This window comes from Ranitomeya variabilis, chromosome 1 (genome assembly GCF_051348905.1).
Source record: "Ranitomeya variabilis isolate aRanVar5 chromosome 1, aRanVar5.hap1, whole genome shotgun sequence".
NCBI lineage: Eukaryota > Metazoa > Chordata > Amphibia > Anura > Dendrobatidae > Ranitomeya > Ranitomeya variabilis.
In genome coordinates, this window is record NC_135232.1 from 514077426 (window position 1) to 514094933 (window position 17508).

Sequence of the window (17508 nt, forward strand, 5' to 3'; positions counted from 1 at the left end):
TCGGGGTTTCATCCTCGATTTTCTTCTGGTCAGGTGGAATCTTCGGATTGTCCGGGAGTGGATGCTGTGGTGGAGAGGTTGCATCAGATTTGGGGGCAGGTAGTGGACAATTTGAAGTTGTCCCAGGAAAAGACTCAGCTTTTTGCCAACCGCCGGTGTCGGGTTGGTCCTCGGCTTTGTGTTGGGGACTTGGTGTGGTTGTCTTCTCGTTTTGTCCCTATGAGGGTTTCTTCTCCTAAGTTTAAGCCTCGGTTCATCGGCCCGTACAAGATATTGGAGATTCTTAACCCTGTGTCCTTCCGTTTGGACCTCCCTGCGTCTTTTTCTATTCATAATGTTTTTCATCGGTCATTGTTGCGCAGGTATGAGGTACCGGTTGTGCCTTCCGTTGAGCCTCCTGCTCCGGTGTTGGTTGAGGGCGAGTTGGAGTACGTTGTGGAAAAAATCTTGGACTCCCGTGTTTCCAGACGGAAACTCTAGTATCTGGTCAAATGGAAGGGATACGGTCAGGAGGATAATTCTTGGGTGACTGCCTCTGATGTTCATGCCTCCGATCTGGTCCGTGCCTTTCATAGGGCTCATCCTGATCGCCCTGGTGGTTCTGGTGAGGGTTCGGTGCCCCCTCCTTGAGGGGGGGGTACTGTTGTGAAATTGGATTTTGGGCTCCCCCGGTGGCCACTGGTGGAATTGAACTGGTGTGCATCATCCCCTCTGTTCACCTGCTTCCATCAGGATGTGGGAGTCGCTATTTAACCTTGCTCCTCTGTCACTTCCATGCCGGTCAACATTGTAATCAGAAGCCTTTCTGTGCATGTTCCTGCTGCTAGACAACTCCCAGATAAGTTGGACTTTAGTCCTCGTTTGTTTTTGCATTTTGTTCCAGTTCACAGCTGTAGTTTCGTTTCTGTGTCTGGAAAGCTCTTGTGATCTGAAATTGCCACTCTGATGTTATGAGTTAATACTAGAGTCTTAAAGTAATTTCAGGATGGTATTTTGATAGGGTTTTTCAGCTGACCATGAAAGTGCCTTTCTGTCTTCCTGCTATCTAGTAAGCGGACCTCAATTTTGCTAAACCTATTTTCATACTACGTTTGTCATTTCATCTAAAATCACCGCCAATATATGTGGGGGCCTCTGTCTGCCTATCGGGGAAATTTCTCTAGAGGTGAGCCAGGACTATATTTTCCTCTGCCAGGATTAGTTAGTCCTCCGGCCGGCGCTGGGCGTCTAGGGATAAAAAACGTAGGCAACGCTACCCGGCTACTGTTAGTTGTGCGGCAGGTTTAGTTCATGGTCAGTTTAGTTTCCATCCTTCCAAGAGCTAGTACTTATGTTTGCTGGGCTATGTTCTCTTGCCATTGAGAACCATAACACTATTCATGACTGGACTCAGCCTACATCTGTTAAGAGTCTTCAGAAGTTCTTGGGTTTTGCTAATTTTTACCGTCGCTTCATTGCTAATTTTTCTGGCGTGGTTAAACCCTTGACGGATTTGACCAAGAAGGGTTCTGATGTGACTAATTGGTCTCCTGCGGCCGTGGAAGCCTTTCGGGAGCTGAAGCGCCGGTTTTCTTTGGCTCCAGTTTTGTGTCAGCCTGATGTCTCTCTTCCTTTTCAGGTCGAGGTTGATGCTTCTGAGATTGGAGCAGGGGCTGTTTTGTCACAGAGAAGCTCTGATTGCTCTGTGATGAAACCTTGTGCTTTCTTTTCAAGAAAGTTTTCGCCTGCAGAGCGGAATTATGATGTTGGTAATCGGGAGTTGTTGGCTATGAAGTGGGCATTTGAGGAGTGGCGACATTGGCTCGAGAGAGCTAAGCATCGTGTGGTGGTCTTGACTGATCACAAAAATCTGATTTATCTCGAGTCTGCCAAGCGGCTGAATCCTAGACAGGCTCGTTGGTCGTTGTTTTTCTCCCGTTTCGATTTTGTGGTCTCGTACCTGCCTGGTTCGAAGAATGTGAAGGCTGATGCTCTTTCTAGGAGTTTTGTGCCTGACTCTCTGGGAGTTTCAGAGCCGGCTGGTATCCTCAGAGAGGGTGTGATTTTGTCTGCCATTTTCCCAGATTTGCGACGAGTGCTGCAGAAGTTTCAGGCGGATAGACCTGACCGTTGCCCACCAGAGAGACTGTTTGTCCCAGATAGATGGACCAGCAGAGTTATTTCCGAGGTTCATTCTTCGGTGTTGGCAGGCCATCCTGGGATTTTTGGTACCAGAGATTTGGTGGCTAGGTCCTTCTGGTGGCCTTCCTTGTCGCGGGATGTGTGTTCCTTTGTGCAGTCCTGTGGGATTTGTGCTCAGGCTAAGCCTTGCTGTTCTCGTGCCAGCGGTTTGCTTTTGCCTTTGCCTGTCCCGAAGAGGCCTTGTACGCACATTTCCATGGATTTTATTTCGGATCTTCCAGTCTCTCAGAGAATGTCTGTCATCTGGGTGGTGTGTGATCGTTTTTCCAAAATGGTCCATTTGGTGCCCTTGCCTAAGTTGCCTTCCTCCTCCGATTTGGTTCCTCTATTTTTTCAGAATGTGGTTCGCTTGCACGGCATCCCTGAAAATATTGTGTCTGACAGAGGATCCCAGTTTGTGTCCAGATTTTGGCGGATCTTTTGTGCTAAGATGGGCATTGATTTGTCTTTTTCATCGGCCTTCCATCCTCAGACGAATGGCCAAACCGAGCGAACTAATCAGACCTTGGAAACTTATTTAAGATGTTTTGTTTCTGCTGATCAGGATGATTGGGTGACTTTTTTTCCATTGGCCGAGTTTGCCCTTAATAATCGGGCTAGTTCTGCTACTTTGGTTTCGCCTTTTTTCTGCAATCCTGGTTTTCATCCTCGTTTTTCATCGGGTCAGGTTGAGCCTTCTCACTGTCCTGGGGTGGATTCTGTGGTGGACAGGTTGCAGCAGATTTGGAAACATGTGGTGGACAATTTGAAGTTGTCACAGGAGAAGGCTCAGCGCTTTGCCAACTGCCGTCGCGGTGTGGGTCCCCGACTTCGTGTTGGGGATTTGGTATGGCTGTCTTCTCGGTATGTTCCTATGAAGGTCTCCTCTCCTAAATTCAAGCCTTGCTTCATCGGTCCTTATAAGATTTTGGAAATCCTTAACCCTGTGTCATTTCGTTTGGACCTCCCAGCGTCGTTTGCCATTCATAACGTGTTCCATAAGTCTTTGTTGCGGAGGTATGTGGTGCCTGTGGTTCCTTCTGTTGAGCCCCCTGCCCCGGTGCTGGTTGAGGGCGAATTGGAGTACGTGGTGGAGAAGATCTTGGATTCTGATATTTCTAGACGGAGGCTTCAGTATTTGGTTAAGTGGAAGGGCTATGGTCAGGAGGATAATTCCTGGGTTGTCGCCTCTGATGTTCATGCGGCCGATTTGGTTCATGCCTTCCATGTGGCTCATCCTGATCGCCCTGGGGGTTTTGATGAGGGTTCGGTGACCCCTCCTCAAGGGGGGGGTACTGTTGTAAACTCTGTTTTTTGGCTCCCTCTTGTGGTCACAAGTGGTACTGTGTGAGTGCTGTCTTTGGGCTCCCTCTGGTGGCTCTTTGTGTCATTCTGCAGGTCTGAGGCAGGATCAGCTGTCTCGTTATCTGTTAGCTGGTTTCCTATTTAGCTCACCTGGACTTTCAGTGTTTGCCTGCTGTCGATGTATTCAGTGCTATTTTGATCTCTCCTGAATTCCTTCGCTATCAGTCTCTTCAAGAGAAGCTAAGTTTTCTGTTTGGTTATTTTTTGCTCATCAGTGTTCAATATGTTTTTTGGTTATTTACTTGTCCTTGTCCAGCTTCCTAATATGTGATTTCCTTGCTTGCTGGTAGCTCTGGGGGGCTGAGTTTCTCCCCTCACACCGTTAGTTGGTGTGGGGGTTCTTGAATTCTCGGCGTGGATATTTTGTATAGGGTTTTTTACTGACCGCACAGTTCCCTGCCTGTCTTCTGCTATCTAGTATTAGTGGGCCTCATTTGCTGAATCTGTTTTCATTTCTACGTTTTGTATTTTCCCCTTACCTCACCGTTAATATTTGTTGGGGGCTTCCTATATCTTTGGGGTCATTTCTCTGAGGCAAGTGAGGTCTTACTTTCTCTATAGGGGTAGCAAATTTCTTAGGCTGCGTCGAGACGTCCAGGAATTTAGGCACGTTCACCGGCTACCTTCAGTGTGTTTGGTTAGGATCAGGTTTTGCGGTCAGTCCAGTTACCACCTCCCTAGAGCTCGTTCTATGTTCAGTTACTTAGCTAGTTCATTCTGTGATCCTCAGCCACTAAGGATCATAACAGGGCACCTCACCAGAAAAGTGACATTAATATTTAGTAGATCCTTCTTTTGCAAAAATAACAGCCTCTAGTCGCTTCCTGTAGCTTTTAGTGAGTTCCTGGATCCTGGATGAAGGTATTTTTGACCATTCCTCTTTACAAAACAATTCCAGTTCAGTTAAGTTTGATGGTCGCCGAGCATGGACAGCCCTCTTCAAATGATCCCACAGATGTTCAATGATATTCAGGTCTGGGGACTGGGATGGCCATTCTAGAACAGTGTAATTGTTCCTCTGCATGAATGCCTGAGTAGATTTGGAGCGGTGTTTTGGATCATTGTCTTGCTGAAAGATCCATCCCCTGTGTAACTTCAACTTTGTCACTGATTCATGAACACTATTGTCAAGAATCTGCTGATACTGAGAGGAATCCATGCGTCCCTCAACTTTAACAAGGTTCCCGGTGCCGGCATTGGCCACACAGCCCCAAAGCATGATGGAATCTCCACCAAATTTTATTGTGGGTAGCAAGTGTTTTTCTTGGGATGCTGTGTTTTTTTGCCGCCATGCATAACGCCTTTTTGTATGACCAAAAAACTCAATCTTGGTTTCATCAGTCCACAGGACCTTCTTCCAAAAAGAAATTGGCTTCTCCAAATGTGCTTTTGCATACCTCAGCCGACTCTGTTTGTGGCGTGCTTGCAGAAATGGCTTCTTTCGCATCACTCTCCCATACAGCTTCTCCTTGTGCAAAGTGCGTTGTATAGATGACCGATGCACAGTGACACCATCTGCAGCAAGCTGATGCTGCAGCTCTCCGGAAGTGGTCTGAGGATTGTCCTTGACTGATCTCACCATTCTTCTTCTCTGCCTTTCTGATGTTTTTCTTGGCCTGCCACTTCTGGCCTTAACAATAACTGTACCCGTGTTCTTCCATTTCCTTACTATGTTCCTCACAGTGGAAAATGACAGTTTAAATCTCTGAGACAGCTTTTTGTATCCTTTCCATGAACAACTATGTTGAATAATTTTTGTTTCAGATCATTTGACAGTTGTTTTGAGGAGCCCATGATGCCACTCTTCAGAGGAGATTCAAACAGGAGAACAACTTGCAAGTGGCCACTTTAAGTAGCTTTTCTCATGATTGCATACACCTGGCTATGAAGTTCAAAGCTCAATGAGGTTACAAAACCAAAAAAAGTGCTTTAGTAAGTCAGTAAAAAGTAGGTAGGAGTATTTAAAACAAGAAAATTATAAGGGTGCCCATACTTATGCACCTGTCAAATTTTGTTTGAATGCAGATTGCACATTTTCTGTTAGTACAATAAACCTCATTTCAAGGCAGAAACATTACTGTGTCCAACAGTTATTAGATATATGAAACTAAAATAGCTGTTGCAAAAAAAACAATTTTTATAAAACATTAAGCTTAGATTAATAGGGGTGCCCAAACTTTTTCATATAGCTGTAATTATAGATTCCCACAGGAATCTAAAACCAGTAGGATAACCAACGCTACCAACCGAAAATGGTACCCTCCCTGTGCCAATATTTAGACAAGCAAAAAGATAATCATTGTCATAGATGCATACATAGTTCAGTGTATGGCCCTAAGGACATAACTGTAAATCAGTGATCAATACTTGGAGAAAAAGAAGCCTGTCAGAATTGGGTGAAATAGGCTTATGGGCTATAGTAGCAATCAGTGATAATACATAAAACTACCTGTAAAAACACTGTGTATAAACTACCTCACCCTGGGAGTCACTAAGATGGCTGTCACCTGCCTGTCAGCGGAGGTTGACACCCTAACAGTTAGTGAACTGGCGCCCTCACTCAATGTAGGCTGTCCCTTATTGATCCTAGATGGCCCTACGTGATTCGCCTACTGTCTTATCAGGAGGATTTATAGAGAAATATGAATATAATGATGGTTGTTGTGGCATGTCTCAGGTCAAAAAACGCCATGTTTAAACACCCCACTCACAATGGAAACCACTCCCCCCTCATGAGCCGGTCATGATCACTAGGGCGAGTGTTGTGAATTCCGTCTGGGCTCCCTCTGGTGGCCTTTAGCGATACTGCGGGTCTGGAGCTGGGCTCAGCTGCCTCATTTCCTGCTATGCTGGTTCCTATTTAACTCCACCTGGACCTTTACTTGTTGCCTGCTGTCGTTGTATTCAGTACTGGTTCTGACTTCTCCTGGATTTCCCTGGTGACCTGTTTCTTTCTGAGAAGCTAAGTTTTGCTAGTTCTTTTTGCTCATTGTTTCCTTGAAAATGTTTCTCAGGATATCATGTGTTCAGTCCAGCTTGCTTATATGTGATTTTTCGCTTGCTGGTAGCTCTGGGGTGCAGAGTGCGCCCCTCACATCGTGAGTCGGTGTGGGGGTTCTTGTACTTTCTGCGTGGATAGTTTTTGATAGTTTTTGTACCGACCGCACAGATCCCTTGCTCTCTTCTGTCTATTTAGTGTTAGCGGGCCTCATTTGCTTAAACCTGTTTTTCATTCCTACGTTTGTATTTTCCCCTTAACTCACCGTTATTATTTGTGGGGGGCTGTCTAAACTTTGGGGTTATTTCTCTGAGGCAAGTGAGGCTTTGCTTTCTCTCTAGGGGTAGCCAGTTTCTCAGGCTGTGAAGAGTAGTGTTGAGCGATACCGTCCGATACTTGAAAGTATCGGTATCGGAAAGTATCGGCCGATACCGGCAAAGTATTTGATCTAATCCGATACCGATACCCGATACCAATACAAGTCAATGGGACTCAAGTATCGGACGGTATCCCTGATGGTTCCCAGGGTCTGAAGGAGAGGAAACTCTCCTTCAGGCCCTGGGATCCATATTAATGTGTAAAATAAAGAATTAAAATAAAAAATATTGCTATACTCACCTCTCCGACGCAGCCTGGACCTCACCGAGGGAACCGGCAGCGTTCTTTGCTTAAAATGTGCGAGTTTCCTGCCTCCTGTGACGTCACGGCTTGTGATTGGTCGCGTGCCCCCCATGTGGCCGCGACGTGACCAATCACAGCAAGCGGTGATGTAATTTTCAGGTCCTGAATGCCTAATTCTAGGCATTCAGGATTTAAAAATTACGTTACGGCTTGTGATTGGTCGCGTCACGGTCACATGGGCGACGCGACCAATCACAAGCCGTGACGTCACGGGAGGCAGGAAACGCGCGCATTTTAAAATTACATCATGGCTTGTGATTGGTTGCGTGCCGCCCATGTGACCGCGACGCGACCAATCACAGCAAGCCGTGACGTAATTTTCAGGTCCTGAATGCCTAATTCTGCATTCAGGACCTGAAAATTACGTCACGGCTTGCTGTGATTGGTCGCGTCGCGGTCACATGGGCGACGCGACCAATCACAAGCCGTGACGTCACGGGAGGCAGGAAACGCGCGCATTTAAAATTACGTCACGGCTTGTGATTGGTTGCGTGCCGCCCATGTGACCGCGACGCGACTAATCACAGCAAGCCGTGACGTAATTTCAGGTCCTGAATGCCTAATTCTGCATTCAGGACCTGAAAATTACGTCACGGCTTGCTGTGATTGGTCGCATCGCGGTCACATGGGCGGCACGCGACCAATCACAAGCCGTGACGTCACGGAAGGCAGTAAACGCGCGCATTTTAAGCAAAGAACGCTACCGGTTCCCTCGGTAAGGTCCAGGCTGCGTCGGAGAGGTGAGTATAGCAATATTTTTTATTTTAATTCTTTCTTTTACACATTAATGTTGTTTCGATACAGATACCACAAAAGTATCGGATCTCGGTATCAGAATTCCGATACCCGCAAGTATCAGCCGATACCCGATACTTGCGGTATCGGAATGCTCAACACTAGTGAAGAGGCGTCTAGGTTTTTAGGTAACGCTCCACGGCTGCCTTTAGTGTGTATGGATAGGATCAGGATTGCGGTCGGTATAGTTTCCACATCCCCGGAGCTTGTCCTACTATTCAGGTTTACCTATCAGGTCAGTTTGGTGATCCTACCACCGGATCATAACAGTACAGCAGGCCAGTAAAGAGTTAATGCATCACAAAAGAGGGATAAGAGAAATCCTGAGTTCATTTTTTTTTTTCTTTTCTCCTCTGCAGTGTGTCTAGCCTCTCTCCTCCCCTTAATCTCTGGGTGGTTCAGAATTCAGCTGCAGCTATGGACCTTCTGTCTTCTAGTGTGGATCATCTCACTGCTAGGGTACAAGGCATTCAGGATTATGTAGTCCACAGTCCTATGTCAGAGCCTAAGATACCTATTCCTGAGCTGTTCTCCGGAGACAGATCTAGGTTTTTGAACTTTAAAAATAATTGCAAATTATTCCTTTCTCTGAGACCTGGTTCCTTTGGTGATCCGGTTCAGCAAGTTAAAATTATTATTTCTTTGTTGCGTGGTGACCCTCAAGATTGGGCATTCTCTCTGGCCCCAGGAGATCCTGCATTGCAAAATGTGGATGCATTTTTTCTGGCGCTTGGAGTGCTTTATGAGGAACCTAATCTGGTAGACCAAGCAGAAAAGGTTTTGCTGGCTCTCTCCCAGGGTCAAGATGAAGCAGAGGTTTACTGTCAGAAATTTAGGAAATGGTCTGTGCTCACTCCATGAAATGAGTGTGCCCTGGCAGCGATTTTCAGAAAGGGTCTTTCTGAAGCCATTAAGGATGTTATGGTGGGGTTCCCCACGCCTGCGGGTCTGAATGAGTCAATGTCTTTGGCCATTCAGATTGATCGGCGTTTGTGGCAGCGCAAACCAGTGCACCATCTGGCGGTATTTTCTAAGCAGAAGCCTGAGTCTATGCAATGTGACAGGATTCTGACCAGAATTGAACGGCAAAATCACAGACGTCAGAATGGGTTGTGCTTTTACTGTGGTGATTCGGCTCATGTTATCTCAGATTGTTCTAAGCGCACAAAAAACTTCGCTGTCAGTCACCATTGGTACTGTACAGCCTAAATTCATTTTGTCTGTTACTTTGATTTGCTCTCTGTCATCCTACTCAGTTATGGCTTTTGTGGATTCAGGTGTTGCCCTGAATTTGATGGATTTGTCTTTTGCCAGGCGCTGTGGTTTTATCTTGGGAGCCTTTGCAATTCCCTATTCCACTAAAGTGAATTGATGCCACGCCATTGGCCAAGAATAAACCTCTGTACTGGGCTCAAGTGACCATGTGCATGACTCCTGCACATCAGGAGGTGATTCGCTTTTTTGTGTTACATAATTTGCATGATGTTGTCGTGTTAGGTCTGCCATGGCTGCAGGCTCATAATCCAGTCCTGGATTGGAAAGCAATGTCTGTGTCAAGTTGGGGTTGCCAGGGGATTTATGGCGATGCTCCTTTGGTGTCAATTGCTTCTTCTACTCCTTCTGAAGTCCCTGAATTTTTGTCGGACTACTAGGATGTATTTGATGAGCCCAAGTCCAGTGCCCTACCTCCTCATAGGGATTGTGACTGCGCCATAAATTTGATTCCTGGTAGCAAGTTCCCTAAGGGACGACTTTTTAATTTGTCTGTACCAGAACATGCCGCTATGCGGAGTTATATCAAGGAGTCTTTGGAGAAGGGGCATATTCGCCCGTCCTCGTCCCCTTTGGGTGCGGGGTTCTTTTTTGTGGCCAAGAAGGATGGTTCTCTGAGACCCTGTATAGATTATCGCCTTCTAAATAACATCACGGTCAAATTTCAGTATCCTTTGCCACTGTTGTCCGATCTGTTTGCTCGGATTAGGGGGGCCAGTTGGTTCACCAAGATAGATCTTCGTGGAGCGTATAATCTTGTGCGTATAAAGCAGGGCGATGAATGGAAAACAGCATTTAATACGCCCGAAGGCCATTTTGAGTACTTGGAGATGCCTTTTGGGCTTTCTAATGCCCCTTCTGTGTTCCAGTCCTTCATGCACGACATCTTCCGAGAGTATCTGGATAGGTTTATGATTGTGTACCTGGATGATATTTTGGTCTTTTCTGATGATTGGGAATCTCATGCGAAGCAGGTCAGGATGGTATTTCAGGTCCTGCGAGCCAATGCCTTGTTTGTGAAGGGCTCTAAATGTCTCTTCTGAGTCCAGAAGGTTTCCTTTTTGGGCTTTATTTTTTCTCCTTCTACCATTGAGATGGATTCAGTCAAGGTCCAGGCTATTCATGACTGGACTCAACCTACATCGGTAAAGAGTCTTCAGAAGTTCTTGGGTTTTGCTAATTTTTACCGTCGCTTCATCACTAATTTTTCCAGTGTGGTTAAGCCTTTGACGGATTTGACCAAGAAGGGTTCTGATGTGACGAATTGGTCTCCTGCGGCCGTGGAGGCCTTTCAGGAGCTCAAACGTCGGTTCTCTTCGGCTCCTGTCTTGTGTCAGCCGGATGTCTCTCTGCCCTTCCAGGTCGAGGTTGATGCTTCTGAGATTGGAGCAGGGGCTGTCTTGTCTCAGAGAAGCTCTGATGGCTCTGTGATGAGGCCATGTGCTTTCTTTTCAAGAAAGTTTTCGCCTGCCGAGCGGAATTATGATGTTGGTAATCGGGAGTTGTTGGCAATGAAGTGGGCATTTGAGGAGTGGTGACATTGGCTTGAGGGAGCCAAACATCGTGTGGTGGTCTTGACTGATCACAAGAATTTGACTTATCTCGAGTCTGCTAAACGGCTAAATCCTAGACAGGCTCGGTGGTCGCTGTTTTTCTCCCATTTCGATTTCGTGGTTTCATACCTTCCGGGTTCGAAGAACGTGAAGGCTGATGCTCTTTCTAGGAGCTTTGTGCCTGACTCTCCGGGAGTTTCTGAACCGGCTGGTGTCCTCAGAGAGGGGGTGATTTTGTCTGCCATCCCCCCTGATTTACGACGGGTACTGCAGGAATTTCAGGCCAATAGACCTGACCGTTGTCCACCGGAGAGACTGTTTGTCCCGGATAGATGGACCAGTAGAGTCATTTCCGAGGTTCATTCTTCAGTGTTGGCGGGTCATCCTGGGATTTTTGGTACCAGGGATTTGGTGGCTAGGGTCTTTTGGTGGCCTTCCTTGTCGCGGGATGTGCGTTCCTTTGTGCAGTCCTGTGGGATTTGTGCTCGGGCCAAGCCTTGCTGTTCTCGTGCCAGTGGATTGCTTTTGCCTTTGCCTGTCCCGAAGAGGCCCTGGACGCATATTTCCATGGACTTTATTTCGGATCTTCCAGTCTCTCAGAAGATGTCTGTTATCTGGGTGGTTTGTGATCGTTTTTCTAAAATGGTCCATTTGGTGCCCTTGCCTAAGTTGCCTTCCTCCTCCGATTTGGTTCCACTGTTTTTTCAGAATGTGGTTCGTTTGCATGGTATTCCTGAGAATATTGTGTCTGACAGAGGATCCCAGTTTGTGTCCAGATTTTGGCAGTCCTTTTGTGCTAAGATGGGCATTGAATTATCTTTTTCATCGGCCTTCCATCCTCAGACGAATGGCCAAACTGAACGAACTAATCAGACCTTGGAGACTTATCTGAGATGTTTTGTTTCTGCTGATCAGGATGATTGGGTGACTTTTTTGCCATTGGCTGAGTTCGCCCTCAATAATCGGGCTAGTTCTGCTACTTTGGTTTCGCCTTTTTTTTGCAATTCTGGTTTTCATCCTCGTTTTTCCTCAGGTCAGGTTGAGCCTTCTGACTGTCCTGGGGTGGATTCTGTGGTGGATAGGTTGCAGCAGATTTGGAACCACGTGGTGGACAATTTGACGTTGTCACAAGAGAAGGCTCAGCGCTTTGCTAACCGCCGTCACTGTGTGGGTCCCCGACTTCGTGTGGGGGATTTGGTATGGATGTCTTCTCATTATGTTCCGATGAAGGTTTCCTCTCCTAAGTTCAAGCCTCGTTTCATCGGTCCTTATAAGATTTTGGAAATCCTCAACCCTGTGTCATTTCATTTGGACCTCCCAGCATCTTTTGCCATTCACAATGTGTTCCATAGGTCATTGTTTCGGAGGTATGTGGTGCCTGTGGTTCCTTCTGTTGATCCTCCTGCTCCGGTCTTGGTCGAGGGAGAATTGGAGTATGTGGTGGAGAAGATCTTGGACTCTCGTGTTTCGAGACGGAAGCTTCAGTACTTGGTTAAATGGAAGGGCTATGGTCAGGAGGATAATTCCTGGGTTGTCGCCTCTGATGTCCATGCGGCCGATTTGGTTCGTGCCTTTCATTCGGCTCGTCCTGATCGGCCTGGGGGCTCTGGTGAGGGTTCGGTGACCCCTCCTCAAGGGGGGGGGTACTGTTGTGAATTCCGTCTGGGCTCCCTCTGGTGGCCTTTTGCGATACTGCGGGTCTGGAGCTGGGCTCAGCTGCCTCATTTCCTGCTATGCTGGTTCCTATTTAACTCCACCTGGACCTTTACTTGTTGCCTGCTGTCGTTGTATTCAGTACTGGTTCTGACTTCTCCTGGATTTCCCTGGTGACCTTTTTCTTTCTGAGAAGCTAAGTTTTGCTAGTTCTTTTTGCTCATTGTTTCCTTGAAAATGTTTCTCAGGATATCATGTGTTCAGTCCAGCTTGCTTATATGTGATTTTTCGCTTGCTGGTAGCTCTGGGGTGCAGAGTGCGCCCCTCACATCGTGAGTCGGTGTGGGGGTTCTTGTACTTTCTGCGTGGATAGTTTTTGATAGTTTTTGTACCGACCGCACATATCCCTTGCTCTCTTCTGTCTATTTAGTGTTAGCGGGCCTCATTTGCTTAAACCTGTTTTTCATTCCTACGTTTGTATTTTCCCCTTAACTCACCGTTATTATTTGTGGGGGGCTGTCTAATCTTTGGGGTTATTTCTCTGAGGCAAGTGAGGCTTTGCTTTCTCTCTAGGGGTAGCCAGTTTCTCAGGCTGTGAAGAGGCGTCTAGGTTTTTAGGTAACGCTCCACGGCTGCCTTTAGTGTGTATGGATAGGATCAGGATTGCGGTCGGTATAGTTTCCACATCCCCGGAGCTTGTCCTACTATTCAGGTTTACCTATCAGGTCAGTTTGGTGATCCTACCACTGGATCATAACAGGCGAGTATCCCAAAATGGACGAAAGTGCTCTTGTGTCCCTAAGTATTGAGGGCACATGCGCGGTGTGAAACAAGACAAGCTGTAGTGGTCCCAATGACTAAGAACCAGCTTTAGTGGATTTGTAACAAAGCACTCAGATACAGTGTGTATATATATATATATATATATATATATATATATATATATATATATATATGCAACACAATTGCACAAAAAATGAATGAAGACGATTAAAAAAGTTGCCTAAATTTGCATTTAGCAAGCAAGTGAAGTCACACTTTGGCCATCTGTCCACCTGGACACATGCTAAACATCAAGTTTCACATATATTGTAAATTAAAAAAAAACATTGTAAAAAATAGATTAGACTAGCCAAATAAGTCCATATGACTCTACATGAAAAGTACTGGAGTCAATGGGAATACCAAGTCTCACTGTCACTCCTACTGGCCTTGCCATATAATTGCAGGCTCAGACATGACACTTTATAAAAAGACTTGGTCTACTAAGCAAACCAATATTCCTTTATCTCATCCAGCTTTCCGAGGATTAAATGTACATTCTAGCTAGTAGATTTCCTGTTGTGGATTCACAGGAGATAATTCTAATCTGTGAGTTTAGTCACATGTGCATGAAAAGTATGCCCTTAATTTTTAAAAAGCAGCATGCTTTACTTTTTACATTTGCAGATGGGAAATGCCCATTACAGTCTTTGGAGAGTGATAGAAAGAGGCTGTCCCATCTAAAATGAAAAGTCTGCATTCACTCTAACTGCAAACTTTTGAATCTTCCCAGGTCACACACACACTATGTGCTGCAATAATTTGCTGGTTTCTGTCAGTGGTGCATGCGATATGCATACTCTGGGGCAGAAGCAGTCTTGTGGGCAAAGCCTCGCTCCACAGAAATGTAACACAGCCATATTACTAAACCATTTAACTATTATTTACAAATTTCCTTTTTTAATTATATCTAGTTGTGCAAACATTATGATTTTAACAAAAATCATTTTAAATATGGCTTATTGTTTGGGGGTGGGGGTGTGATTTATATCTGTTTTGTGTGATTAATTATCTTAGTTCTGCTATGTGAGCACAATGATGAAGTGAAATTTCATTGGGTGAAATAAATGTAATAACATCAAAATAGATTATGTGGCTCTGAGGTTTGATGTGCAGCACAGTGGCTCAGTGGTTAGCAGTGCAGCACTGAGGTCCTGGGTTCAAATCCCACCAAGGACAACATCTGCAGAGAGTTTGTATGTTCTCCCCGTGTTTGTGTGGGTTTCCTCCGGGCACTCCGATTTCCTCTCACACTCCAAAGACATTCGGATAGGGAATGTAGATTGTGAGCTCCAGTGGGGACAGTGATGATAATGTGTGTAAAGCGCTGAGGAATTAATGGCGCTATATAAGTGAGTAAAATAATAATATCAGTCACAAAAGGATAGATTTTGTGAATGCACCAGCATCGGAGGAAAGTATATCTGTTATTGTTTTACTTGGGAGAAACATAGTGATCGAAAAGGGGTTGTCAGAGTAGTGGACAACCCCTTTAAAAGTTGTATGCTATATAACACACAAATAGGACATCAAATTCATGATGTTACTTACTGCTACACATGTTCCTGTCTGAGCTGTCTTTCCTGCGGTCTGAGAGACTAAAGCTTGAAGTTTGCGCAGTTGTTCAAGGAGGGACCTAAATGGGCAAAAATAAAATTGTTACTGGTTCCAATTACTAAATAGTTCATAATTAATGTGTTAATAGGACTGTACTTTTTCAGCAAACTTCTATCCGCAGGCTCAGCAAGTTGTACGAAAACAAACGTAACGAAATGTAAGAGTAGCTTGTAAAAGAATGGAAACAATGCAAAGGCGCTCCATCAGGTTATTATGCCTGTATAGGTGATTAGCGTAGGGTAACAAGATAGCCCTCACACTATACCAGTGATGGCGAACCTTTTAGAGACCAAGTGCCCAAACAGCAATCCAAAACCCACTTATTTATCGCAAAGTGTCAACACGGCAATTTAACCGGAATACTGAGGTTTTAGATTAGAAAAACAACTTGTACAGTACATTAGCGTGCTATAGAGTCTGTAGCAAAGAGCTTGTAAGTGCTGCACTCCAAGCCTAAGATACTAGCCACCGATTGTAGTGAAGGTCTGTTCTTGAGACTGTAGAGGATTTTGAATCAAATGTAAAATTGCAAAATTGTTTGGTTTTAAAACCGCTTTGCAATTGTAGCCCTTTATCATGATGAAAATAACCCTTCAAGCTAAGGATGTCAAACTCAAATACACAGAGGGCCAGAGTTAAAAGCTTGCACAAAGTCACTGACCAACCTTAACATTTGTTAAGGACATAAATTGTAGACATTTTTTTAAACAAATAAAACTATTAACTTTTGGAATTATAGTAGAATAATATATCATGTTATGTAAGAGCATTAAAAAGCATATGGCCCAATAGCATAATTTAAATATATAAAGGATACTGTATAATGTGCCCACCTAGTGCTCCATACTATATAAAGGCCCCACATGGTGTTCCGTACTTGTTTAATGGCTCCACATGGTGCTCCATACAGTATAATCGCCCCACATGATACTCTAAACTGTATAGTGGCCTCACAGAGCACTCCATACAGTATAGTGGCCCCACATGATGCTCCATACTGTATAATGTTCTCACATGATGCTACATAGTGTATAATGGCCCGACATAGTGCTCCATACTGTATAGTGGTCCCACATGATGCTCCTTACTGTATAATGGCCCAACATAGTGCTCCATACTGTATAATGACCCCACATGATGCTCCACATTGTATAATGACCACCCATGATACTACATACTGTATAATGACCCCCACATGATGCTCCATACTGTATAGTGGTCCCACACGATGCTCCTTACTGTATAATGGCCCAACTGTTGTGAATTCTGTTCTCGAACTCCCTCCTGTGGTCATGAATGGTACTTCGGCGAGTTCTGTCCATGGACTCCATCTGGTGGTTGTGAGTGGAGCTGCTGGTTCTGAGGTTCCTTCCTCAGCTGACCTCGTTTAGTCCTAGGCTGGCTGCTCTATTTAACTCCACTCAGATCGTTACTTGATGCCAGCTGTCAATGTCCTAGTACTGGTTCAGATCTCTCTTGGATCTTTCATATGACCTGTCTACTCTAGCAGAAGCTAAGTCCCTGCTAGTTTATTTGTTTATCACTGTTTTTCTTGTCCAGCTTGCTATCATAATTTTGCCTTGCTAGCTGGAAGCTCTGGGATGCAGAGTGGCACCTCCGCACCGTGAGTCGGTGCGGGGGTCTCTTTTGCACACTCTGCGTGGTTTTTGTAGTTTTTTGTGCTGACCGCAAAGGTACCTTTTCTATCCTCAGTCTGTTTAGTTAAGTCTGGCCTCCTTTGCTGAAACCTGTTTCATTCCTGTGTTTGTGACTTCCATCTTAACTCACAGTCAATATGTGTGGGGGGCTGCCTTTTTCTTTGGGGAATTTCTCTGAGGCAAGGTAGGCTTTATTTTCTATCTTTAGGGGTAGTTAGCTCTTAGGCTGTGAAGAGGCGTCTAGGCAGAGTCAGGTACGCTCCATGGCTATTTCTAGTGTGTTGTGATAGGATTAGTGGTTGCGGTCAGCAGAGCTCCCACTTCCCAGAGCTTGTCCTGTATTACTAGTTTGCTCATCAGGTCATTCCGGGTGCTCCTAACCACCAGGTCATCATAACACCCAACATAGTGCTCCATACTGTATAATGACCCCACATGATGCTCCATACTGTATAATGACCCCACATGATGTTCAATACTGTATAATGGCCACACAGTGCTCCATACTGTATAATGGCCCCACATGATGCTCCATACTGTATAATGGCCCGACATAGTGCTCCATACTGTATAATGACCCCACATGGTGCTCCATACTTGTTTAATGGCTCCACATGGTGCTCCATACTGTATAATCCCCCACATGATGCTCTAAACTGTATAGTGGCCTCACATAGCACTCCATACAGTATAGTGGCCCCATATGATGCTCCATACTGTATAATGTTCTCACATGATGCTACATAGTGTGTAATGGCCCGACATAGTGCTCCATACTGTATAGTGGTCCCACATGATGCTCAATACTGTATAATGGCCACACAGTGCTCCATACTGTATAATGGCCCCACATGATGCTCCATACTATATAATGACCCTACATGATGCTCCAGACTGTATAACGGCCTCACATGATGCTTCAGACTGTATAATG

General features: G+C 45.3%; 1 protein-coding gene across 1 annotated transcript in view; it reads right to left on the reverse strand.

Annotated features, from left to right (window-relative positions):
• The window catches only part of LOC143766098 (cyclic AMP-responsive element-binding protein 3-like protein 3), a 333158-nt gene that overhangs the window by 87775 nt on the left and 227875 nt on the right, over window positions 1–17508 (reverse strand). The window contains exon 8 of the mRNA XM_077253493.1: window positions 14851–14935. Within this exon, the coding sequence (XP_077109608.1) occupies window positions 14851–14935 (85 nt within the window). The remainder of the gene's footprint in view (window positions 1–14850; window positions 14936–17508) is intronic.